This window comes from Camelus bactrianus, chromosome 21 (assembly GCF_048773025.1).
Source record: "Camelus bactrianus isolate YW-2024 breed Bactrian camel chromosome 21, ASM4877302v1, whole genome shotgun sequence".
Classification (NCBI taxonomy): Eukaryota; Metazoa; Chordata; class Mammalia; order Artiodactyla; family Camelidae; genus Camelus; species Camelus bactrianus.
In genome coordinates this window covers 4,416,424-4,442,525 of record NC_133559.1, presented here as the reverse complement: position 1 = coordinate 4,442,525, position 26,102 = coordinate 4,416,424, and the positions used below count along the sequence as shown (strand labels likewise).

General features: G+C 43.7%; 5 protein-coding genes across 5 annotated transcripts; 3 read left to right on the top strand and 2 right to left on the bottom strand.

Annotated features, from left to right (window-relative positions):
* Positions 1 to 562: 562 nt before the first annotated feature.
* LOC141574348 (histone H2A type 2-A) lies at positions 563 to 1,071 on the bottom strand. The gene has a single exon (XM_074349350.1). The coding sequence runs from the start codon at positions 1,069 to 1,071 to the stop codon at positions 679 to 681; it is 393 nt and encodes a 130-aa protein (XP_074205451.1). The 3' UTR covers positions 563 to 678.
* Positions 1,072 to 1,435: 364 nt separating this feature from the next.
* Positions 1,436 to 1,890, top strand: LOC105071772 (histone H2B type 2-E). The gene has a single exon (XM_010958525.3). The coding sequence runs from the start codon at positions 1,436 to 1,438 to the stop codon at positions 1,814 to 1,816; it is 381 nt and encodes a 126-aa protein (XP_010956827.1). The 3' UTR covers positions 1,817 to 1,890.
* Positions 1,891 to 10,201: 8,311 nt separating this feature from the next.
* LOC105071773 (histone H2B type 2-E) lies at positions 10,202 to 10,656 on the bottom strand. Its single transcript, XM_010958526.3, has one exon. The coding sequence runs from the start codon at positions 10,654 to 10,656 to the stop codon at positions 10,276 to 10,278; it is 381 nt and encodes a 126-aa protein (XP_010956828.1). The 3' UTR covers positions 10,202 to 10,275.
* A 364-nt stretch (positions 10,657 to 11,020) lies between these two features.
* LOC105071791 (histone H2A type 2-A) lies at positions 11,021 to 11,529 on the top strand. The gene has a single exon (XM_010958546.3). It carries the CDS (start codon positions 11,021 to 11,023, stop codon positions 11,411 to 11,413), a length of 393 nt encoding a protein of 130 aa, XP_010956848.2. The 3' UTR covers positions 11,414 to 11,529.
* Positions 11,530 to 12,553: 1,024 nt separating this feature from the next.
* Positions 12,554 to 13,367, top strand: LOC141574307 (histone H3). Its single transcript, XM_074349077.1, has one exon. The coding sequence runs from the start codon at positions 12,616 to 12,618 to the stop codon at positions 13,024 to 13,026; it is 411 nt and encodes a 136-aa protein (XP_074205178.1). The 5' UTR covers positions 12,554 to 12,615; the 3' UTR covers positions 13,027 to 13,367.
* The last annotated feature ends 12,735 nt before the right edge of the window (positions 13,368 to 26,102 follow it).

Here is a 26,102-nt window from a genome sequence, read left to right as displayed (position 1 = left end):
CAAGGCTCCGCCTGTGAAAGCCTAGAGTGGGGACCTGTATCTGCGTCGGGGAGGCACGTCTCTGACCAACCTCCCGCCTCCCCAAGACAGTAGGCTCACTTAAGCCAAAGCCCAGGTGTGCCACACCCCCGAAACTGCCCGCTCCCCTAACCGGCAGGGGTGTTCAGGGTGGGCTGTACGCGTGCGGGAACGTCCCCCTACTATGAGACCTCAAGTGTTGGTCAAGGGCCTCGGGAACAGCTACAAGTGCGCCATGGGCACCTGACTCCCAGTTAAGAGAGCGGAGGCGAGGGGTGGGGAAGAGGAGTAGAAATCTGACAGGATACTTGAACCGAGCCCACCGTAGTGCCCCAAACTTTCTACCTCCACGTGCGTTAAGCCTTAGGCCTTAACGACTCCTCCACTCCCCGCCCCAGCAAGAGTACGGGGATAGTTTAAGCACTCGAACTCGACAGGCGAGGAACGGTTGGGAGGAACAGGCAAGTAGCACTCCCTCCCCCCCGCCAGTCTTCCTATCCCTGGGCTCCGCATTTACCACTGGAGCAGGGTGGAACTGAAAACATTTGTTATGGCTACTGCAACAACTCTTTATTTGAGAGAGTGAGTGGCTCTGAAAAGAGCCTTTGATTTCGCGGGTGCCCCTTCGAGACGAGGACTGCAGGGGGCTTCTTGCCGGCCTTACTTCCCCTTGGCTTTGTGGTGGCTCTCGGTCTTCTTGGGAAGCAACACGGCCTGGATGTTTGGCAGGACACCACCCTGGGCGATGGTGACTTTGCCCAGCAGCTTGTTCAGCTCCTCATCGTTGCGGATAGCCAGCTGCAAATGGCGAGGGATGATGCGCGTCTTCTTGTTGTCTCGCGCCGCGTTGCCCGCCAGCTCCAGAATTTCAGCCGTCAGGTACTCGAGAACCGCCGCCATGTAGACTGGGGCGCCAGCTCCCACTCGCTCGGCGTAGTTGCCTTTCCGCAGCAGGCGGTGCACTCGCCCCACCGGAAACTGCAGACCAGCGCGGGACGAGCGAGACTTGGCCTTAGCGCGGGCCTTGCCTCCTTGCTTGCCACGACCAGACATGACAGCAGTAGTTTCTGTGAAGTAGCTCTCACTTGACAACCGGGAATAGTCGCCCTGAATGCAACCCCGCTTCAACCTTTTATAGGCAGAACGGCGATTGTCTACGGAGCACTCTGATTGGCTGTCGCACAGCTTTGACCTGGTAACCAATAGGATAGCTCAACCAGAATCCACTCATTTACATAACCTCGTCGCCCTCGCAGGAGCGCCACTGAAAACTCGCCAATCGCAACGCGGCGTAGTCAGAACCCTAATTTGCGTACCGCCTGTGTAAGTACCGAGTCGCTTCCGGTAGCCTCTGTGCTGCCGTTGGGTTTGCGTTCCTGGTTGTTCCCGGTTGTCCCTGCAGCTTGTGCTCGCCGTTATGCCTGAGCCGGCAAAGTCTGCTCCGGCGCCCAAGAAGGGCTCGAAGAAAGCCGTCACCAAAGCTCAGAAGAAGGACGGTAAGAAGCGCAAGCGCAGCCGCAAGGAGAGCTACTCCATCTACGTGTACAAGGTGCTGAAGCAGGTGCACCCGGACACCGGCATCTCGTCCAAGGCCATGGGCATCATGAACTCGTTCGTCAACGATATCTTCGAGCGCATCGCGGGCGAAGCGTCCCGCCTGGCGCACTACAACAAGCGCTCGACCATCACGTCCCGGGAGATCCAGACGGCCGTGCGCCTGCTGCTGCCCGGCGAGCTGGCCAAGCACGCCGTGTCCGAGGGCACCAAGGCCGTCACCAAGTACACCAGCTCCAAGTGAGCCCCTGCCAGGACGTGGCGCTCGCACGAGTCGCCGGGCCGCTTGCCGCCAAAGGCTCTTTTCAGAGCCACCCACCTTCTCAGTCGAAGAAGCTGTCATCTTTCTAAATTCATTTTCATTTTCTGTTAACTGGTTCTTCCTGTACCACCTATTCGTTTACCTAGTGCAAAGCTGCGTTTATTTTACGAGGCAGGTAAAGAACTCAAGGTAGGACAAGACTTGTAGATTGGTCGACAGCTAGTTAGTGTGTGTTCATTCACATACAAATAATTGGCCTCTTCACAGTGAAAAGGTTAGCAAGGGTGGTGATCAATGTAAATCTGTTCAGGGGGATAGGGGGCGGGTAGTTAAGCAGTGGTTACTCTATAGCAGTTAGATTGGGTCAATATTTTGTAAATGCATTTTTCTTGAGCCCAGAAAACCAAACGTAATGTTACTGTAAAAATGCAAAGCAATACTTTGAGACCACGCCCGAGCACCTATAGTGTCCTGTTTTGTTTCTATAGTGAATCCCTTTGCAGTGCACAGTCGGGGTGGCTGCAGTGTCTGATGCCTTGATTGTCACAACATCCTTTGTTTACTGATATGGCAGGCCACGTTTTCTGACCATATGTAATTGAAGTAATTTTAGTCTACACACTCCTTGTCTCTTTCCTGTTCTTTTCAGAGCCACCCATCTTGTCAGTCGAAGAAGCTGTCATCTTTCTAAATTGATTTGCAGATGCGTATACTGAAGCAATATACCTTGCTCAAATTCAAGACATTAAACAACACCATCAGAGTAAGATAATACAAAGGCCATTGTTATGTAAACATTTTTCCCAGGTCTTGATATCTACACAATTCCCTGAAGTTGTACTTTTGCTATTTTATAATCTGGGTAAGGAAGGAAGGATTTATAGATGTTCAGGAATTTCAAGAACTTGGGCCTGCTAACCGTAAAATGTCCTCCAGAGACTTTATCCAGCAGCTTTCATTGTTTTTTTAAAAAAAATTTTTAATTGAAGTATGGTTGATTTACAGTGTTAGTTTCATGTGCACAGCAAATTGATTCAAATATATATATATATATATATATATATATATATATATATATATTTAGATTCTTTTCCATTATAGTTTATTATAAAATATTGAATATAGTCACCTGGACTATACAGTAGGTCTTTGCTATTTATTTTACGTATAGTAGTACGTATATGTTGATCCCAAACTCCTAATTTATCACTTCACTCCTTTCCCCTTTGGTAAGCATAGTTTGTTTTCTGTCTGTGAGTCTTTTTCTAGTTTGTAAATACAGCAGCTTTTATTAAAACTATTTACCCTTAAAAATATTTGTCCCTCCCTGGAACAATTCATTCTTTCTCTCTGAAAAAGAGGAAGTAAAAATTAGATAATAATAAAGGCCCTCTGTGTTTTTGAGACTAGAAAGTTTAAAAAGCAGATTTCCTGAAACAGTTCAAAGGCTGTTTGATCAATTTATCTATCTATCCCTAATGCCCCATATACTTCCACTGAATCCAAATCACTGGGGCACTGAGGGTGAGAGTCAAGGATAAACAGTCTATAAAACACACCGGGTGATTCAAATTTTGGTAACTACTGACATATTGGTTATGTAGTTCCCATAGTCCTTGGTCAGAACCTGTTCTGTTTGGTGTGACCACCCCAGATATTAGGTGTGAAAGCAAAACTGACACCCTGTTTAGGTTCTGTTAGGAATATTTGTGCATATTGCTTCTCACAATAAGGGAGAGGGAAAATAATTACACTTAAATAACACATGCTGGAAATACAGCAGTAAACAGAATAGAAAATGTCCCTGTCCACTTAAAGCTACATTTTAGTTGATGGATTCTGAAAATAAGAAAAATGTATAATAGTATAGTATTCAGAAGGTGATATGTGCTATTGTGTAAAGTAGAATATGGAGTGGAGTGTGGATGACAGGTCTAATCAGTTAATATGTGAAAAGAGGCCTGAATGAAGTAAGAAAGTGAGCCTTAGAATATCTTGGAGAAGAGTATTCTAAGAACAAAAAACAGCAAGTGCAAAGGCCCTGAGGCAGGCACAGGTTTGGGGAGTGCAAGCAATAAGCAAGGCCATTGTGGCTGAAGCACTGCAAGCAAAGGAAAGATCTGAAGGGAGATGCAATCAGAAAGGTAGTGGAGAGTCAGATCATGTAGGCTATTGAGGGGCCTCACAGGCCAATTTGAAATTTTTGTCTTTCATTCTAAATAATTTGCAGTGCCTTTGGAGAGTCTGATCAGAGTAATGACATTATTTTACTTATGTTAAAGCTCATCCAGGATACTATGCTGAAAAATAGACTGTAGGAGAGCAAGAGTACAGGCAGGGAGAATATCAAAGAGGCTACAGTAACAGCTCAGGAGACAGATGGATGGTAGCAGTGGAGATGGTGAGAAGTAATCAAAATATTTTAAATGAAATTGATGAATTGAATGTAGGTTATGACGGAGAGGAATCAAGGATTAATTGTAGGTTCTTGGACTGAGCACTTGGAAAGAGCTGCAATTTACTGATATGAGGGGCAGTTAGGTTTGTGGGGGGAAAGCCTAGAGTACTATCTTAGACAAAATTTTGAGACTCCTGGTAGCTATCCAAGTAGAAATATCGAATAGGAACTATCAAATTCCCCATGTTGGGAACACGCAATATGAGAATCCGGAGTTCAGGGAGGAGACAGAAGTTAGATTCTAACACCTTGATTCTTGCTCTTTTGTAGGTGGTCTATCCTTTCTTTATGGAAGCTTTTAGAATAACTGTAACATATCTAGATAAGGCTTTTTTCCATATCTAGCCTTGGCCTCAGTATTTGATTAAAATCCCCTATCTAACTTCAGTTTCAAAGTCCAACTTCAGAAGGCAGAACAACCAATTGTCTAAATCAATGTTAATTGCATATCCCTGGACTAGTGCAATCACACAAGTCACCGTTACCTCTAAGTATAGCAAAGTGTGATGAACAAAGGATATCATTCAGAGTTCTAGTTAACATATAGATGATCACTCAAACATACATAAAAGCCTTTTAAACATAATGGAGTGAAAAATCTTTTATGTTCATATGTTGAAATTCAATCAGTTAACATTACTTTACTCTAAAAATAAAATGGAACAATAATGTCTTTAAAACTGGTTTTTTTTTTTTTTTTACTAGTTTTTAAAGTCTGATTACAAGTTTTTAAATATTTTTCAATTTTTTGTTTTGGAAAATTTGAACCTATAGAAAAATTGAAAAAATAGTACAATGATCATAATAGGTGGTATTCATCTAGATTCACCAATTACTATTTGCTGCATTTGCTTTATCTTTTTCTTTTTACACACACACACTTATTTTCTGAGCCATTTCCCTAAGTACTTCAGCATGTCTTTCTTACAAATAAGGACATTCTCCTATACAACTACAATACCATTATTACATCCAACACATTTAATATTGATTTAATAATATTAACCAATGTACGATCCATATTCAAATCTTAAATTGTCAAAAAAAATCCTATAAAGGTGTTGTATAATTTCCTGTGGCTTCTGTAACAAATTACTATAAATGTGGTGGCTTGAAACACATTTATTTTCTTACAGATCCAAAGATCAGAAGCACAAAAATCAGTTTCACCAGGTAGATCTCAAGATTGTGCTCCCCCCCAAGGTTATAGGAAAGAATCCTCTTCCATGAATTTTCCAGGTTCTAGAGGGGCATTCCTTGGCTCATAGTCCGTTCTTGCATCATCAAAGCCAGTATCATACCATCTTCAAATCTCTCTCTGCTTCCATCTCTTTCTCCCTTGACTTTTTGCCTTTCATAATAACCCTGGTGATTGCATTTGGGTCCACTCAAATAATCCAGGGTAATCTCCATATATTGAAATCACATCACGAAAATCCCCCTTGGCATTTAAGGTAATATTCACAGATTCTAGGGATTGAAATGTGGACATATTTGGGAGCCATACTCAGCTTACCACAGCTGTTGACTACAATTATGGGTTGAATTGTGTCCCCCCCAAAAGATATGAAGTCTACCTCCTCAGTGCCTTAGAATGTGGCCTTATTTGGAAATAGGGTCTTTGCAGATGTAATCAAGTTAAAATGAGGTCATTAGGGTGGGCTCTAATCCAATAATGACAGATTTCCTTTATAATAAGATGTAGAAAATGCACAGGAAGAAAACTGAAGCAGATATCAGATTTATACTGTCATAAATCAAAAAATACCTGGGGCTACCAGAAGCTGAAAGACAAGGAAGGATCCTAGCTGAGAGCCTCTGGAGGGACAGGGCCCTGCCAACACCTTGACTTCAGACTTCTAGCCTCCTAGAACTATGACAGAATAAATTTCTTTTAAGCCACTCAGTCTGTAGGGCTTTGTTACGGCAGCCCTAAGAAACTATTGCAACTACTAAAAATTTTAATGATAGAATTACATTGTTCATTTTTTTTTCCTTTTCACCTCAGTCTCCATGACAATTTTTTGTATTTTATAAAGGAATGTGATTTTGTTTGTAGTATTTTTTTACCCGGTACTGATTAATGCTTGTCACGACGTCTATCTAAACATAATATTCAGAGCTAATGATCTGACATGCCCTGTGCTTTTAATCTGGCCACATAAAGGACAGGTGCCTAGGAAATCTACAGTCCACATATTGTTTTATAGTTGCATTGGGAATCAAGTTTTAGTGGATTTATCATATCAATTCTCTTCAAATCTTAAGTCTTTTGAACTTTTCATGACACACCCTGATACTACTAAAAGTAGTGACAATACATGCTTAGGATTCATAGTGTTGTTTTTCCCCCAGCGGATGTTAAATTCTGCTTTTACTTTTACTTATTTTTTTGATTTACAATGTTGTATTAGTTTCTGGTGTACAGCACAGTGATTCAGTTATACATACATATTCTTTTTCATTACAGATTACTACAAGCCATTGAATATAGCTTCCTTTGTTGCCTATTCTGTACATAGTAGTTTGGATCTGCAGATGCCAAACTCCCAGTTTATCCCTCCTCCTTCCCCCCTCCTCCTACTTTCCCCTCCCTCCCCTTACACTTCCCTGTCCCCTTTCCTCCCTTCTCTCCCCTCCTCCCTCTTCCCTCCCTTCCCTCCCCTCTCCTCTTTCCCTTCCGGCAACCATTTTAAATTTTTTTAAAAAATTTCAGATTTTGAAATATTCCAGGCATTCCTTTTTTTAAAATTGAAATATCTTTGATTTACAATGTTGTTTCTGGTGTACAGCAGACATTCCTTCTTAATGGTAATATTAATCTCTGGTCCTAGTCAAATACTGATTTTAATACTTAGATATTTAGTCCAAATATGTAGTTAGAGCACCTCTCTCTCTCGTTATCTACCCTGTTTGGTCTCTTTGAGACTTTCCAAGATAAAAGGCTATCATTTTTTTTTTTCTGGGAAATTATTTCTCAAATATTTCAAGATCCAAACTAGTTTAAATAAAAGTATGTTAGGCAAACTGACTTAACTGGATGTCTGAAAGTATAGCAGGGCTCTGAGGTTGGCTGAGTTCCATGAATGGCTCAGTCCTCAGATTCTTCCCCTTAGCAGTTGCCCTCATCAGTGTTGCTTATAATCATTCTTGCCTTCACACCCACATAACACTCCATCCTGCTGCTGCCTCTTGAAAGCAAAAGAAACTTTACCAAAAGATAAGAGCAATCTACAGTCTCCTTCTCAGTTCAATTTCTGAAATGTTTGTGCTAATTAGATTGGTCTAGATTTCTGAACTAATTGATGTGGGAAGGGGGTTGGAACTACATTTAAACCGATGAGGCCAACCCTAAGAACTGTGGATAAGACCTGTTTTCTGGGAAACACATGTGTCAGTGGTTCTCAAACTTTACTGCTCTTTAGAGTCACCTGAGTACCTTTTAAAAATTTCAAGTGAAGGCTGTATGCCAGATCACCTAAATCAGAATTTCTGGGGATGACACACAGGCATATTTTAAAAAGTTCTCCAGGTAGTTACAGTGGGCAGTCAAGTTTGAGAACTACCTAAGGGATTAGGTGGGTTCCTCAGTGAAAATCAGGATACAATTAGAGAAAGAGAAGAAAAATGCTACCTAGTCAATAGTATACATTAAGAGATATCAACTACTAAGTTAATACTTCATAACAAACACATAAGAAATCAAGTCTTAAAGAATGCTTTAAGGACACATAAGGAAAAATAAAGTCTAGAAGAATACTTACAGGTGATAGCCTTCATCCCCACTGCTGTGTTCAGAGTGTGGACAGAGTCACTTGCCATTTCAGTAAACAAAAGATGCTGTGGCCATCAGACAGCTGCTATCAGGAACCCCCCCACCCCCGCCCCCACCAGTGCACCCTGAGGGGACTCAGGATGGAGAAAAACAAGATACTGGCTGTACATAGTTAAGGTGCATATCAAAGGAATGGTTTTAATAGCCCAGACTCTTGCACCTTCCCACACACAGAAAAGCACTAAAATTATTAACTTGAGATGCCTGTTTTTATGATTAGCAGTAATCTTTTGATGTTCGACTACATGTTTGGGGGGTTTTTGTCTGTTTTAGCAAAAACTCCTACATATCCTGACTCCTTCCTTACCTCTCTGAGTCCCTCAGAACTGACAGACTGTGTCCCGGGATTAAGTCCCCAGTAAATCTGCCAAATAAAACAAAATTTTCAGCTTTCAGGTTGCGCTTTTTCTTCCCATTCAGTCAACAAGAGGTAGTCCTTAAAGGCAGGATTGTGTTCTCTTTGCTGAACCCTAGATACATCTCTCAAATTGCCAACTCCATACATCCACTTGAATGTCAGAAAGCTTCTCAATCTTAAAGCAGAATTCTGGATCTCCCTTCACCGTCCCAATCCATACCTTCTTCCAGTGTTCAATCCTAAGTAAACCACTGTTTACCCAGTTACTCAAGACAAAAATGTAGTGGTTTTGCTTCTGCTCAAATCCTATCCCTCAGCAAGATCTGCCAGTTCTACCTCCAAAATACAATTCTAATGCCAACATTTCTCACTATCACCATACTATCACTGTACTCCAAATCTAGACTACAGAGTGGTTCTCACACTTCAGCATGCATCAAAATCACCCAGGGAACTTGTTATCACATATTACAGTCTGAAGAGTCCATCTTTAGTAAGTTCTCAGGTAATGCTAATGCTGGTCTGGAGACCAGATTTTAAGAATCACTGCTCTAGCCCACAACCTCCTAATTGGTTTCCTTTCTACTGTGGACAACCAAGGATCTATGATCCACAAAGCAATCAGAGTAATCTATTTTAAGGTTAATGAAGTTATGTAGTCATATCCCCACCAAAAACAATCCAAAGGTTTCCAAAGCACTGAGGCTAAACTCTGAAGACTATCTCCTTTACACTCCAAACCACATTGGGGCTTTCTGCTCTATGAACATTATAAACTTTTTCTTGGTTCAGCAATTACGCATATTTTGTTCCCATTAAATGGGCATGTCCTTTAAATTGCTTTTGTGAGTGGTAATTCTTTGAGGAGAACACTATCACCAAATATTAGGCAAATAGTATATGATTTAAGAAGAGGCAGAGAGAAGGAACCAGCATTAATGGTTAATTCCTGGATACCAAAATCAGGCTTCAATTTCCCTAGCCGGGGAAGCTACATTTAGATAGGGTAGGCAGGTGCTTGAGAATACAGGATACACAAACTCAATGAGTTTGTTAGTACCAAAGGTAACGAGTTTCTTTTTTTGTGGGACTTTTTAAATTGCACTACAGTCAGTTTATAATGTGTCAATTTCTGGTGTACAGCATAACGTTCTAGTCATATATATGTATATATACACATATAATCGTTTTCATATTGTTTCATTATAGGTAACTACAAAATACTGAATGTAGTTCCCTGTGCTATACAGAAGAAATTTATTTTATTCAGAGTAGTTGTTATTCCTTTTTTTTGTACACAAAACAGCACATAACGCAAAAAAGATTAAGCACCACCACTTAACCGCTTGGGAACCAGTTGCACCTTTGTTACACAGACAACTTTTTTTTAAAATCATACCTGGTCTTCATAAACTTAGCACAGTATTTCACTAGGAAACTATTTCGATATGGGCATATTCACCTGCGTGCAAGCAAGCCTAAGCCAGTTTCATGAGCAGCTCTGACCAAACACAGCAAGTCTATACCTACCATTAGATCTTTCCCAAACCAGAGAAAATAATACTTATTCGGTCGCTTATCTGAAAAACTAAAAATGGATATTTATACCTACGAGTATGACCTTTCAAGGTTAACTAGGAAAGGAAACAAAAGAGCGAAGCAAGGCATAACAGAAGACCCACGTAAACAAGATGACAGCTTCTTCGACTGAGAAGGTGGGTGGCTCTGAAAAGAGCCTTTGGCGGCAAGCGGCCCGGCGACTCGTGCGAGCGCCACGTCCTGGCAGGGGCTCACTTGGAGCTGGTGTACTTGGTGACGGCCTTGGTGCCCTCGGACACGGCGTGCTTGGCCAGCTCGCCGGGCAGCAGCAGGCGCACGGCCGTCTGGATCTCCCGGGACGTGATGGTCGAGCGCTTGTTGTAGTGCGCCAGGCGGGACGCTTCGCCCGCGATGCGCTCGAAGATATCGTTGACGAACGAGTTCATGATGCCCATGGCCTTGGACGAGATGCCGGTGTCCGGGTGCACCTGCTTCAGCACCTTGTACACGTAGATGGAGTAGCTCTCCTTGCGGCTGCGCTTGCGCTTCTTACCGTCCTTCTTCTGAGCTTTGGTGACGGCTTTCTTCGAGCCCTTCTTGGGCGCCGGAGCAGACTTTGCCGGCTCAGGCATAACGGCGAGCACAAGCTGCAGGGACAACCGGGAACAACCAGGAACGCAAACCCAACGGCAGCACAGAGGCTACCGGAAGCGACTCGGTACTTACACAGGCGGTACGCAAATTAGGGTTCTGACTACGCCGCGTTGCGATTGGCGAGTTTTCAGTGGCGCTCCTGCGAGGGCGACGAGGTTATGTAAATGAGTGGATTCTGGTTGAGCTATCCTATTGGTTACCAGGTCAAAGCTGTGCGACAGCCAATCAGAGTGCTCCGTAGACAATCGCCGTTCTGCCTATAAAAGGTTGAAGCGGGGTTGCATTCAGGGCGACTATTCCCGGTTGTCAAGTGAGAGCTACTTCACAGAAACTACTGCTGTCATGTCTGGTCGTGGCAAGCAAGGAGGCAAGGCCCGCGCTAAGGCCAAGTCTCGCTCGTCCCGCGCTGGTCTGCAGTTTCCGGTGGGGCGAGTGCACCGCCTGCTGCGGAAAGGCAACTACGCCGAGCGAGTGGGAGCTGGCGCCCCAGTCTACATGGCGGCGGTTCTCGAGTACCTGACGGCTGAAATTCTGGAGCTGGCGGGCAACGCGGCGCGAGACAACAAGAAGACGCGCATCATCCCTCGCCATTTGCAGCTGGCTATCCGCAACGATGAGGAGCTGAACAAGCTGCTGGGCAAAGTCACCATCGCCCAGGGTGGTGTCCTGCCAAACATCCAGGCCGTGTTGCTTCCCAAGAAGACCGAGAGCCACCACAAAGCCAAGGGGAAGTAAGGCCGGCAAGAAGCCCCCTGCAGTCCTCGTCTCGAAGGGGCACCCGCGAAATCAAAGGCTCTTTTCAGAGCCACTCACTCTCTCAAATAAAGAGTTGTTGCAGTAGCCATAACAAATGTTTTCAGTTCCACCCTGCTCCAGTGGTAAATGCGGAGCCCAGGGATAGGAAGACTGGCGGGGGGGAGGGAGTGCTACTTGCCTGTTCCTCCCAACCGTTCCTCGCCTGTCGAGTTCGAGTGCTTAAACTATCCCCGTACTCTTGCTGGGGCGGGGAGTGGAGGAGTCGTTAAGGCCTAAGGCTTAACGCACGTGGAGGTAGAAAGTTTGGGGCACTACGGTGGGCTCGGTTCAAGTATCCTGTCAGATTTCTACTCCTCTTCCCCACCCCTCGCCTCCGCTCTCTTAACTGGGAGTCAGGTGCCCATGGCGCACTTGTAGCTGTTCCCGAGGCCCTTGACCAACACTTGAGGTCTCATAGTAGGGGGACGTTCCCGCACGCGTACAGCCCACCCTGAACACCCCTGCCGGTTAGGGGAGCGGGCAGTTTCGGGGGTGTGGCACACCTGGGCTTTGGCTTAAGTGAGCCTACTGTCTTGGGGAGGCGGGAGGTTGGTCAGAGACGTGCCTCCCCGACGCAGATACAGGTCCCCACTCTAGGCTTTCACAGGCGGAGCCTTGCGCCCGGAGTGGGGGCGGGGCGCAGGTAACTTTCCCCTGGAAAGGCAGGGAAAAAACGACCCGTTAGACCAACTAGAGGGCTCAGAGAAGGTAACAGGTGTTCACGGGGCGGGGGAACAAACGGGAGATTGCGGTTCAGTTCGGGAGCCAGAAAGCGCGGAAAGGAAGAGGGTATCGCGGGTAGTGTGTTCTAGGGAGAGAAGGGCTGAGGAACACTGACCTAGCTGCTCTCAAAGACGACTCTCCGGCCGGAAGAAAGACAAGGCACGGAAGACTGTTGGCAAACTGGAAAGTAGAAGGGGGAGGGGCGGTCGAGGGTAGGGAGGGTTCTGCCCAAGCCAATGAGTGGCTCGAAGGTGGGTGGCGTCACAGCCAATGGGCAGCCAGCGCGGGACTTTTCAATTCTGGTCCCGCCCAATGGGGGGGGGTAAAAGACAGTGCCTATAAAGAGTGCTGCCGCAGCCCGGGACCCGCTTACTCTCCCTGCGTAGCGCTGTGCTGGTAATCTTGTGTTTTGGCTCGCTATGGCCCGTACAAAGCAGACCGCCCGCAAGTCGACCGGTGGCAAGGCCCCGCGGAAGCAGCTGGCCACTAAGGCGGCCCGCAAGAGCGCGCCGGCCACGGGCGGCGTGAAGAAGCCGCACCGCTACCGACCGGGCACCGTGGCCCTGCGGGAGATCCGGCGCTACCAGAAGTCGACCGAGCTGCTGATCCGCAAGCTGCCGTTCCAGCGGCTGGTGCGCGAGATCGCGCAGGACTTCAAGACGGACCTGCGCTTCCAGAGCTCGGCGGTGATGGCGCTGCAGGAGGCGAGCGAGGCCTACCTGGTGGGGCTGTTTGAAGACACGAACCTGTGCGCCATCCACGCCAAGCGCGTGACCATCATGCCCAAAGACATCCAGCTGGCCCGCCGCATCCGCGGGGAGCGGGCCTAAGAAGCGCGCGCTCGGCTCAAGGTTCCATCACATCCAAAGGCTCTTTTCAGAGCCACTCACAACTGCACTTGGAAGAAGCTGTGCCACTCGTCAGTGTTCTTCCGGCAGACCTTATAATCCGGGAGGAGAGGGCGCTAGAGTGGGCAAAGAATTGGGTGTGCAGCAAGTAGGCTAGGGGCCAGGTATCGAGCCTAGTCCCTGCCTGCTAGCCGCCTTATCTGGGCGGGCGAGGTCGCCGCTGCTTTCTTGGGCGCGGCCAGGGCACCCACTCTTCGCTTCTTGGAGGCGGCCGCGGGCCATCCTGGAAGAGCGGGCTTTGCGCACTTTGGTCGGGCTTTTCCGGGGCGTCTCCGCACTCGAAGGTGGGCCAGAGCTGTAATCGCGCTGGGAGGTGGGGGGGAGGGGGGAGTGACACGCTGAGACCACGGAGAGTCACTAGGGGACGCTCGGGATTCGCGGGCCAGAGCGCGTAGGGGCTGGCCTTTTAGATTAGGCAGCTGAGAGCAGGGGATGGGTGAGAGCCCGCTACCTCCTCACCCACGCGAGAAAGGGCCCCACCCTGCGGGGCCCTCCGGCTTGGGAGGGAGGTCGCCCCCCCTGGCTGTCCCAGTCTGCCCAGTAAGTACGGGTTTCCTGCTCTTAAAGTATCGATAATTTAGGGCCTCGCTAGACAGGATAATGTCTCCCATCTTCGTTCCTCATCAAAATCCATTCAGGGTGTATGTATAGACCCTAAGGCCACTTTCTTGTGAGCTGGGCCTTCAACAGACTATTTCCCTGCCCAGTTCGAGTGAGAATCACTGTACTCCGTGATGTAGTCTCTAAAAACTTGAACCTGTGTCAGCGTTGTCTTCCAACTTGGAGATGTCCTTGCATGTTTTTTTCAGACATGTGTGTAGCCTGTCTTCAGGGATTTTTAGAAATATAAAAAGTCTTTGTTCAGGTTTAATTCTTAGAGTAGTGGGGGACAGGTGCATTTGTGTGTGTTGAGGGAAACTACAGGGGTATTACAGCCCTTTTGACACCACCTTTGTTTCCTTGGAAGAGGACTTGGTCCTTCGGTCACTCTTTCCTGATCACACTTATCCTTCTCTAGGTCCCCATCTCCGCATTCTCATGTCCTCTTTGTTTGCCAGGCCCCATCAGTATTCCTGGTTTCACTCATGCTGCCCTTGGCTGTTATTTTTTCCTCTTTGAAACTCAAGAGAGGTCATGGATTCCCTGCCTTTCCATACCTACTCTGCCAAGTGCTCCTAGATTGGTATCTTGTCTTGGGACTCCAGTCCTGAGCTCTACAAGAATATTTCTAACTGCCTGGTGGCCAGGTCCTGAATGGATAACAGTTACTTCAAACTCAGCTTATTTCCAAAATTGCATCATCTTGCTTCCCAAAGCTATCTTTTCCCTTCCATATTCTCCATCTTACTGAAAAACACCTTTACCCTCCCTCCCCCATCTCTTCAGGTCAGCAGTTCCTTTCTCTTGTCATTTGTCCCAGTCTCATGAGTCACCAGATGTCAAATCTACTATCTGACTTTTAATTCTGTCACGCTCTGTCTATCCATCTGTGGTAGACAGACGCCCTTACCAGCCCTGTTCTAGAGGATTAAATGTTGTCTTGATACTCTGCCTTGCGACTAAGCATCCACTCCGCATGAGAGCTGTCTTTTTTAAAACGCATTTTTTTGAGACTGTCACAGTCATTCTTTAAAAATTTCTACCTTCTTCCCATTTCCTTCAGAATAAAGTTCACCTTCCTTTGCATGGCAGTCAGAGCAGTGGAGGTTGATAATTGGTAGGGACTCTGGAGTTAAACAAACCTGAATTTGAATCCTGGTCTTGCCCATATAACAGGCATGTGACTTCAGCAAGTAAATCTCTGTAAGCCTCACTTGTCCCCTTTGTAAAATGGTGACAACAGTATCTTGCTAATAGTGTTGTCAGAAATGTTAAGTGACAGTTTCTATAAATTACCTAGCACAGTGTCTGGTCCAGAATAAGTATTCAATTATTTTTAGGTGCTCTATTAATAGTTATTAAATTTAAAAATAAAAGTCATTTTAATATACAATTTATCTCTGATATTTCCCAGAGTCTCCTCGGGCTCCAAGCACTCTGCCAGCTGAAGAGGTAGGTTCTAGCCCCTCAGAACATCCTCAGTCCCGAAGTATACAATGCTTCAGTTTCCATTTCTCCTCTCCAGAATGTCCTTCTCTTTTTTGTAGCCCTGAGAATCCCTGCTCATTCTTCAAGATTCAGCCCTCTGTGACCTTCCTTCCCTTTCTCCTCTTTGCCCTCCTCCTCGCCTCTCCCCATCCTATCCTACATCCCTTCCTATCCCCTACCCTCAGCATTAGGCTGGCATCATTCCTCAGGCTGAGGATTTGTCCTTATTGGGTGGCATGAGCATCCAATAGTGCCTGGCACACCATAGGTGGATAGGAGATGCTTGATGAAGGACCCAATTCCCCTGATCTTCAACTCTGCCTTATATGAAGGAGCTGAGCATAAGATGCCCCCAGTTCTTGGGTCCTCGAAGTTACAGATCAAGAGCAGGCCTGTACTGGACCTCTGGGAAGAACTTCCAAGGTCCTTGAGGGAGTCCCACAATACAGAAGCAGGAAACTGCCCATCTGGAAATTCCAGATGCCCCTTACCTATGAATGGCCATAGTCCTAGACAGCCTGCTCCTGGTGACAGGAACTGAGAGAGGAGTTCACTGAGCTACACACCCACCAGCGCCCTCAGTCTATTCCTGGATGCAGGAGCTCTGGGGAGGAGTGTCTGGTTTTATATCCACAAAGACATCAGATTCAGCCCTGCTGACAGGACTTTTTGGGGATTTGATATGAAATTGAGATGTGATCAGGAACATAGAGGGACGTATACATAAAGAGAGACAGAAAGGGGAGAAAGGATGGTAGAGGAGAGAAAGGGGTTGGGAGACAGAAGTCTAGGGTCCTTACTACAATGAACTGGGGCTGAGCCCTGAGACCTCTTGGTGGGTAGGGCCAGGGCTGTAGGCCCCCGCCTGAAGGCTCTAGAGAATAAGCCATGGGCTGAACTGATAAACAAGCTGTGAGAAATGTCACGTAGCTGGCTGGATAAGAGATGGCCTATTTAATGTATCCAGTATGGACGGCTGCAAAGCCAACGACGGGTAAGAGCCTCAGATGAGGACAACCTAAGACAAGCACAGCCGGCTGGACAAGAGATGGCCTACTTAATGAAGTCTTGTGACAAACTTTAAAACAATCTGTCCTTGATCATGTAACATCCTGTGCTTACTGCAGGAGCCTGGGAACCTAACTAGCTTAAAATTATTAACATTGTTATAACTTAGATGCTATGCGAGGCACCATGCATGTTCTATATAAATCCTTTTCTAAGAATCAATAAATAGAGAACTTTTTGCTTCTCTCTGCATGGTGTTTGTGTGTACATGATGTCGCACCACCGACAAGGGATCCTGACCCTTAACCAAGAAAGGGCTCCAAAGAGAAGAATATCTCCACTTCGTCATGTGTAAAGCAGGATCATAATTGCACCCACTTCAGGATTGCTGTGAGGATGAACAGAGATAATGTAGCCCACACAAAGTGCTTAGAACAGAGCCTTACTTACAGTCATAAAGCAATATTGGTAGCATGATTGCTATATCGATGATGTAAATATTAGTGACATTAATATGAATTGATGTAAGTCTCAATTAAAATCATGTCATGGAAAAAAAAAGAATGACACACACACACACACACACACACACAAATTGGTGAATAATTTTCAACACATGCCCAGCTTCTAGACTGTGTGGTCCAGGCAGTAAGAATACCCAGGTTCCTAGATGGCTTATGGCTCATCTTTTACTCACCTTCTTGCATCCAGTTTCACAATAGCCCTGAAAGGGAGGAAGGGCTTTTAAAATTTCTGTTGAAAATAGACTCACAGACATAGAAAACAATCTTAAGGTTACCAAAGGGGAAATGGGGCAGGGAGGGATAAATTAGCAGTTTGGGGTTAAAGATATACACTGCTATATATAAAATAGATAAACAACAAGGACCTATTGTATGGCACAGGGAACTGTATTCAATATTTGTAATAAACTATAATGGAAAAGAATCTGAAAAAGAATATATATTCAGTTATATAGCTATATATATATTCAGTTATATATATATACACACACACATGTATGTATATATATATAAAATGGAATCAGTATGCTGTATACCTGAAACTAACACATGATAAATCAGCTATATGTCAATAAAAAAATAAATTTCTGTTGAATAGTTGAGAAATTAAACCTGCTGAGGGTGAGACGCCTGGGGATTTGGGTTACATAAGCAGAAGACAGCAGAGGTAGAGCTTGAGCCTGGGTCTTGTGTTTTGCTTTTCTTTTTGTATTAGATTCACTACTTCAGAAGAAAACAATACACACAATAGTTACACACAGAGATACAGTATCACTATATCTGTATAACAGCTCTGATTTCTTCTGTCTCCAAACTATAGTAAGATATAATTTTACATTACTACCTGCTGCACATTCACAGGTATCTAAAATGAAACAAGTTATACAAAAGGATTTTTTTTCACTTGGGTTGCACCTTGGATATTTTCAATCCTTCTCTATTTCATTAATAAAAGATACTGGCTCCCATTCTTTAAGTTGATTTTACCACCTGCTCATGGGTTACAACCTGCAAATGAAAACCACTGCAGTAGAGAAAATTACAAAGAATAAAGTAAAATCACCTCACAATTAAAAATTCTTTGTTTTGTTCAAAGAAGCCTGGCAATTCTTCACAGCTGGAGACATGTATATGAGTTTGCAGAAATGGGAACCAGGTCTTCAGGCTCTGTGAGAAGACATGCACTATAATGAAGGCACATGTGAAAGGTGGCAGAGAAAGGTGCAGATGAATTATCTGGAAGTTCAGAGGGAAAGGACAATTCTAACTGAGGGACTCAAGAGCTCTTCTTGTAGGAGAACTTGGGATGGGGCAGGGAACCAGAAAAAGGTAAGGAGAATTATGAGTGGTGGCCAGGCCACAGGGAGGACCAAGACCAGGAATGGCAAATGACTTTTCAGTGGTGGGGCCTTTGAGGCCAGCTTACTGGGGGACTTAAAATGCCAAATTGGAGAGGGGTAGATTTTAATCTGTGAAGAGTGTAGGGGAAAGGATTAAAGAAGAGGAAGAAAAAAACATTTGTAGAAATGCTCATAAATACTAGTACTAAAAGGAAAGCAATAAGGAGGTACCACTTTATGCTGGGTACTCTGGCAAATCATGGAAAGCCGAATAATGCTAAGTGTGTGAAGGAAAAGCCGGGCTGGGCTAACAAGCTAACTCGTAAATCTAAGTGTAATAAGTGTCGGTTTACTGATCGAAGTTCTGCTGGGCTAACTCGTAAATCTGAAGTTTAGTGTCAGTTTACTGGGCTAACAAGCTAACTCGTAAATCCAAGCTCAACAAGTGTCAGTAATGTGATCTGTTCCTAATAGATAAGTTCCAGTGTGCTGATTCCTTGGTTTTGCTGTTCGAGCCTTATTGGCTAACAGCCCCCAGGCTTGTAATTAACCCTATAAAACCCCATGCACACATCTTGGAGGTGCTCAGAGCTTCGGAGCAGAAGCCCCTCTGAGCCTGCCAGGGTAATAAATCTGAGTACTCCAACCATCCGAGAGGTGCTTGTTTCTTGGCTGGCTTGTCATTTCCATAACAAGTGTTGGTCAGGTTGGAGGGCTTAGAAGGTTGGTGCACAGCTGGTGGGGTGTGGCCTAGGGCAGCAATTCTGGAGAGAAGCCTGGTACTTCTGACGCCAGTTAAGGTTACACATCATAGGAACCAGCAATTCTGTTTCTGGGTATTTATCCAAAAGAAATTCTCACATGTTCTCTCAGGGAACCTGACAAGTATGATGGAGCATTAGAAACAATGTGGGCATTCATCACTGAGAGTGTGAGCAGAGAAAATGTGGTGAATACGCTCCACAGTGTCCTCTGCAGCAATGAGAGACAGTGGATTACATGGACACGTAACTATAAGGACAGAACTTAAACACATAATTCTGAGGGAAATGAGGCAATAAAGGGAATGAGATTTAAAAATATTATTTATGAAAATTCAAAACACATGAATGTATTTTGCAATCATATACAGAAATAAAGAGACTTTAAACATACCAGAATGGTTTTCTGTGAGGGAGAATGGGGAAAAGATAGGGAAATGAGAATAAAAGAAAATTAGAAAAGCGAGGAAAACCAAAACTGGACAGGGCCTGAAGCAGGTGGGTAACATAATCAGAGCTGTGTGTAAAGGAGGCTAATCTCGGGGAGGAAAGGAGTGAGAAGTGAGCAGCATCCGAGGCAGGAGGCCGAGTCCCAGGCCTCAGGGACGTAGCAGGTGAGAGCGGCTGAGGGTTGAGCATGAAGGAAGCAGCCACAGCAACGAGCTGGGGGGGAGGTTTTGACGTCATGGCGTGTGGAAGACCCCCTGAACCTGGGTGGGGGAAGGGGTAGGAGGTTGTTGCAGCCGAAAGCAATCAAAGGTGTCTCGAGCCCTTCTTGCTGAGTGACTGGGAGACGATGCCACTCTCACAGGAAAGGCAGCCTGGGAGGGACTGCTGCTGAGGAGTTCAGGCCACACTGGGACAGAGGTATCGAAGCGGAGAGGCCAATGGCCATGGCCTTCAGGCAGCTGGGAGTGTAGAGACCCAGCTGGATTTCCTTGTTTGCCCAGAAGAGCTAGAGGAACCCCTGGGAGTCCCTGGGAAGAGCTTATAAAGGGATGGCCCAAAGGACAGGCCTCTGAGGAACATCTACACCACTTAGGGAGGGATCTGGTGGGGAAGGGAAGCTAGAGTTTTGTCCTGAAACCAGAAGGAACATTATGAGGAAATTGGACTACATGATTTCCTGGGTCCTTTTCAGCACCGATATTGTATAGTTCTATTAAACAAGTATAGCAAATGTATTAAAGATCCTCAGATTATTTGTGATTTAAAAAATTTAGACCAGTATTTTAGTAAGATTCTGGAGACTCATAGTGTATCAGAGAACGCCAAGTTATTTAAACTGTATGAACATCAGTTTCTTGCTTTGTAACATGGTGCTAATTACCTTTTGGGGCTGTTCTGAAGATTTGTAAACTATGCAAACTATATTAAGTTGTACATAGTAGATATTCAACAGATGGGAACTATTCCTCATTACTCTTTAGTTTCAAAATTGCCTCAAATTGAAGGGAGACATCTAAATTCAGCCCCAGTGACCATTTCAAGTTTAGAGAAACCAGAGATTTCTGTGCCTCCTTCCATCTCCATCGATTTTTCCAACCTTCAGTCCTGCTGCCACCATTTTTTTATTATTATTTTTTAAAATTTTTGTTTGTATGTTTGTTTGCTTTTTGCTGCCACCATTCTTGTTCAGGGCCCTATATAGCTCATAGCAGCCCCCCAACTGGTTTTAGTTTTAATTCTTTGGCGTTCAGTCCTCTGTGCACAGCTCAGCCAGACTAACCTTCTCAAAATATCAGTCTCAGCTTGCTTCGGGATCAACCAACAACTCCAGGTTTTATTCTGTTGTGTCCAGTCTCTGCCTAGTTTCAAGGTTCTCCAAGGTTCAGCCCTTTAGGGTGTGGGTAGCCCAGCGGAGAAGCAACCTATCATCAGGCCTCATTAACAAACAAGGCAAAACAAACACACACACACCAAGATGGGCGTGGGATTTCACCCAGGGGAACGCCTGCTGAAACAGAGACACCTGTTTAGTGAATTCTTTTCTTTTTCAATTTATAAAACTCTCTTTTTAAAGACTTACCTAATATGTGTTGTCTACCATGTGCCAGGCACCAGGCTAGGCGTTTTGAGATGGTTTATCCACCCTCCTATGTTTTTAAAACATTGAGCATTTTTTATAATAAAGATTTAAAATGGAAAAACAAAATGGCTCATAATCCTACTGTCTAGATTACTTCTGTTGATGCACACATACAATAAAAGTGAGACTTGACTTGAGAGCAAATCCAACAGAACTGAAAGGAATAAAAAGAAAAGCAAAATCCTCTTCTTCCCAGGCTCCTACTTCATTTCCTCTTCATAATGGTAACAACTGTTACAAGTTTCTTATGTACTTCCAGAAAAATGTTCTATTTATTTACCAATGTTTTTATATGACAATTTACATGGAAGACACACTGTCCTGCCTTTTGTTTTTAATTCACTTAATATACATATTTTATATATAAGTGAAATATATAAGTAAAAAATGTATACATATATTTTATATAAAAGTAAAAAAGCAAAGGGGGGGATCTTTATATACATGTATATTTATATTTATATATGAAGTCACTCTATATCAACTTTATAGATATAAAAATGCCTCTGTATCAATCTTCTTTGTTCTTTTTAAGGAATACACAGTTTACATTTAATGGATGTGTCTTTATTTACATAAAGTCATATTGATATGTTTTCCAGATTTTTGCTACTGAAAACACCGTCACGAGTTATTATCCTTGTACGTATAACTTGGGGCTCATTTTCCATATATCTGAATGGTTATTTTGATAGGTATTACTAAATTGGCCTCCCAGAGTTTTGGTACAACTGGCTCTGGACATTGGGAAACTTTTAAATTTGGTTGGTTTATTATTTAGTTCTGAATCTCATGCTCCCTCCTAGACCAGGTGAGCAAAATGTGAAGTGTTTTCTGATCTTGCAAACTTTCTTTCTTAAGGCAGTGGGCCCTCTCCGGCCCATAGGAGTCCCTGCTCAGAGCTAAACTTTGAGCTCCTGACTGAATTTTCCTCAGCCAGGTTTTGATTTGGGGTTTGTGTTTCTTTGGTTGATCTTTCCCCCCTTTTCTCTTCCTTTGCTACCTGGATTTTGTGTTTAATGGTTGGGAAATTGTTGCATTCAGTCTTATTGCATCGTGAAGCAGCAGTGAAGGAAATGAATTGCTGGCCACTCACACAGGACATTGTACCCATGCTCACTCCCTTCCAGCCTCTGGTCCTTGGCTCTGTAGGCTCAGAAATTTCATTTTGTTGATAAGCCAGGGGTGGTGAGCTCTGAGGGACTAGATCCCACTGACCAGACTCTCAAGGGACAGATTCATAACCCCCAGTAATAATTGCTATCATTCATAGGAATTAGCATTTATTGAATTTCACAGTGCTTATTGCTTTATAAATATTAATACATGTTACTCGCATAAAAGCTTGATACAATAGGTATTCTTTTCATCGTAATGCTTCTGATAAAGAAAATGAGGCTCAGAGATTAAGGAATTTCCCCCAGGTTTCACTGTTAGTAAATGGGATGTTAAGATCCTAACCTGAATAGTCTGGTTCCAGAACTCATGCTCTTAATTTCCAACGAGAAATGTAACTCATCAGCCCATTAACTCCCTGCAGGCAAATCTATCTGGGAAGCCAAACTGCTGTCAGAAAGCTGGGAAAAGCATGGAAGAAGATGACCTCAGTGGCTGCCATTATTCAGCCAGGATACCATTTCACTTTAAAGGCTGCCTCATTGCAAGAACTAGATATGCTTAGGGTACCATCTGGTACCTGGATGGTCACAACCCCATGTTCTCTCCTCCCCCAACCCCCTCACCTTATTTCCAGCCCTCTTCTATAATAAGGTTGTTGTGATAAGAAAGTACGTTGTTGTAATCATAGTCTTCTATCACCAGATAAGAAATCCCAGAGTTCACTGAACAGAAAGGCTCATAGGCCAAATGAAGATGTTCAAATCACACAGTTAACTGAGTCCATTTAAAACATAAAACAAGGATCAAGGCGAAAGTGGTGAGTGAAGTTAACACACTTAGAACAGAGTGTGGTGATGGGGGAAGTACAACACAGAATCCACTCCTGGGTTACATGGTGTTCTGTCATGTCTTGCTCTAGGGCATTAGCCTTCCCCACTGATGCTGCACTTAAAAGGACTAGAAATGGAAGTGGGCAAGGGGACTCAGCAGATAGAAGGTGCCTGAAGCCAGTTTACACTTGCTTGATCAGTGAGACACAGGGGCAAGTATGCCTGGCCATAGTTGTAATTCACCAATAACCTGCTGAATAGCTATGGATTTCTCTGTGTTTAGCATGCAGAGGACAATATAGGCAACAGTGGTTGTCACCAATGGATGACTGATAGAAGACGTAAACACTGGGTACCTCAGGTACCTCACGTGTATTTGACATGGTGCTTACTTGGTCCTCCACCCCTTCCTATATCTATGTTGGAAGATGCTCTGTTTAGTTAAGTCTACCCTCTCTCACAGGCTGTGCTTACTTATTATCTACAAGGAACTTCTCTTTATTTGTCTATTCCTCCTATTTTCTATAGAATAATTGAATATTCTTAAATAATACATTTAACACATTATAACAGTCAAGTCAGCTGGGGAGTCTCTTTGGTTCTTGAAGATTTTACATTTTTCTGGTCTAATTCTGAAAAAATCTGGCCCTGCCAACCTGTTCATAGTCACCTTTACCCACTGTCTCCTTTGTTCTCTAAATTTTGGCTATACTGACTCCCTCTCTTCCCCAGGGACTATGGAGCATGGAAGAGCTAGATTGGGTGAAATAGGCAATAAATACATCAACTTTGGTTTCTTTGTCACTATAAAGCTTTCACATAGAAAGATTTTACTTTAGTCTTACACAGAGTCTTTTTCTTTGATCCTTGAAGTACTCCTGTGAGAAAGGCAGGAATTCTCAGCCACACTAAAGATGAGAAAATTGAACTTTGACAAAGTTAAGATTTTCCATGGTTCATATAGCCCAGATTATCTCCCTATGTCTGTCTGTCTATCTATCTATCTATCTATCTGTCTATCACCTTTTTGGGGGAAATTGTACATGCTTATTTTTAAACTTCTGAACAGTTCAAAAGTACTCTATAAATGTAACAAAAATCAACACCTATAAATCACTCTTAAATTTTTGTGAACGTTCTTGTTGATAATTCTCTATACATCCATATATATTTGTATATACTAGTAGTATTCTGCATTAATGACAATTCAATTCTTTTGGCTCAAGTAGAGAAATAATATGTATATCAATAGCTACAATATAAAGTTCAGAGTAAAAGATTTCAAAGGAAGAAAATAAGAATGTCCCGAAAGATGACAGGAGCATCTAGCCTTCAAGAGGATAATGCTGTTATTCAGAGAAGTAGGGAGCCTGGAGAGGAAAGATAAGGCTTCAGACTGGTCTACTGTGAAGCCTGATTAGTCAGTGGGACACTTAAGTGCCTCTATGACCGGAGTAATGGAAGTAGATGTGCAGACTGGATGAGAACAATTTGTACACGTGTATTCTAGTGGAAGTCCTGAATTCACCCATGGAGGGAAAGTGTTGGCAACCAGGGCTGGCTTACAGAGAGCACGTGAGTGACTTATGGGTAGAAATGGGAAGGAAAGTATTTTGTTAGCAAATCAGAGATGAAATAGCATTATATTCCTCACTGTTACAGATAGTTAAGAACAACAACAACAAAAGCCATTTATTAACACAAAAATGCACAATGCGTATTCTATAATTTGGCAATATTCAGAGGCTGGATATGGCTATCAGAGGATTCAGTCATGCCCTATGATAAAAGTATTTTGTGGAGTAGACAAGGTGGGAATATGGATCACTGTTAAAGTCACTATAAAGAAGATGAATAATTAATAGTTAAAGGACAAGATCTTGGAGAAATTTAGGAAGAGAAAAGAAACATATCCATTGACTATGAAATTCAATATTGTTAAAAATACAAAACAATAATATTTAGTTAAACAAGCTGACGATATTTTTTATTCATACATCCTTTTTTTTTTTTTTGCCCTAGATGCTTTGAGGAAATAAGCTATTTTACCTTTTTCCTCCTGTAATATTTTATCCTACAAAAAATTTATTAGAATCATTCACCTAATTTTTTTTCCATAAAGAAAGCAAAACTTAACATTACGGTAGATAAGTTAGGGCATATGTATTCAGATTCCAAATAGTTTTGATTAAAAAAACACTGTTACTGAGACCATTCTCAAACTTTAATGTGTATCAGAACCAAGTGGAGGGTTTGTTAAAACACAAATTTCTAGGTCTCACCCCTGTGAGCTTCTCATGCAATAGGTCTGGAGTAGGTTCAAGATTTTGCTTTTCTAACAAGTTCCTAGGTGATCTAATGCTCCTGGATTAGAGACTACACTTTGAGAACCACTAATTTAGACAATGGACATGTTCCCTCCCCCCTTCCATTATTCTTTGGTTTCTCTTCCAACTTTTGATATCTCCTTCTCCAGAGTGTCTCATTAAGGATCAAATATATACAATCTGCATTGCCTTTAATTTTAAAAAAAAAAATGGTATTTGAAATCTAAATGCCATCAGTTGCAGGTGATATTTTAATTTAAAGGGAAGATGAAACACCTTGAACATCCTCTTATTTCTCACCTTGCACATCCTCACAAATGTACTCTTGCCGCTCCCTTCCGGATCCTCCCGCTCCCCTTTACTGTACGTCTTACTAGGAGGCCAGGTGTTCTGCTCCTTCACAGCCTGACACAAGCCTCTCGACTGCCAAGCTTGCCCACTTCCCAGCAGCCAGTGACTTCCGTGGTGTTAGGATTCATAGTAATTCTCATCTGCATTTCTCATACTGAATATGTGCCACCATGTACTACTGAGCTGTGCATATAAGTATGTACGCATGCACGCATGTATTTTAGACATTATTTTCCTCCCCATTCTGATAGCAAGCTCCTAGAGGGCAAGTCTCACAACCTTTGACTTTCTAGGGTCTCCATTGCTAAGCACCATGTTTTAAACCTAGTTCACCCTCAAGTATTTGATAATAATGAGAGCCTCCAAGTGTGGAGACCGATAAAGCAACAGCTGACTTATCTCTTGGGAGCTGAATTTCTTCTCTAGAATTTCTTCTTGGCTACATACACAGCCAGATTTAGCTGTAAAATCCTAAGCCTGCAAAACTATAATTGGTTCAAAGATGAGAGGTACAGACCTACATTTCAACCCTCATCAGGGCAATTTAGAAATGGTAGCATA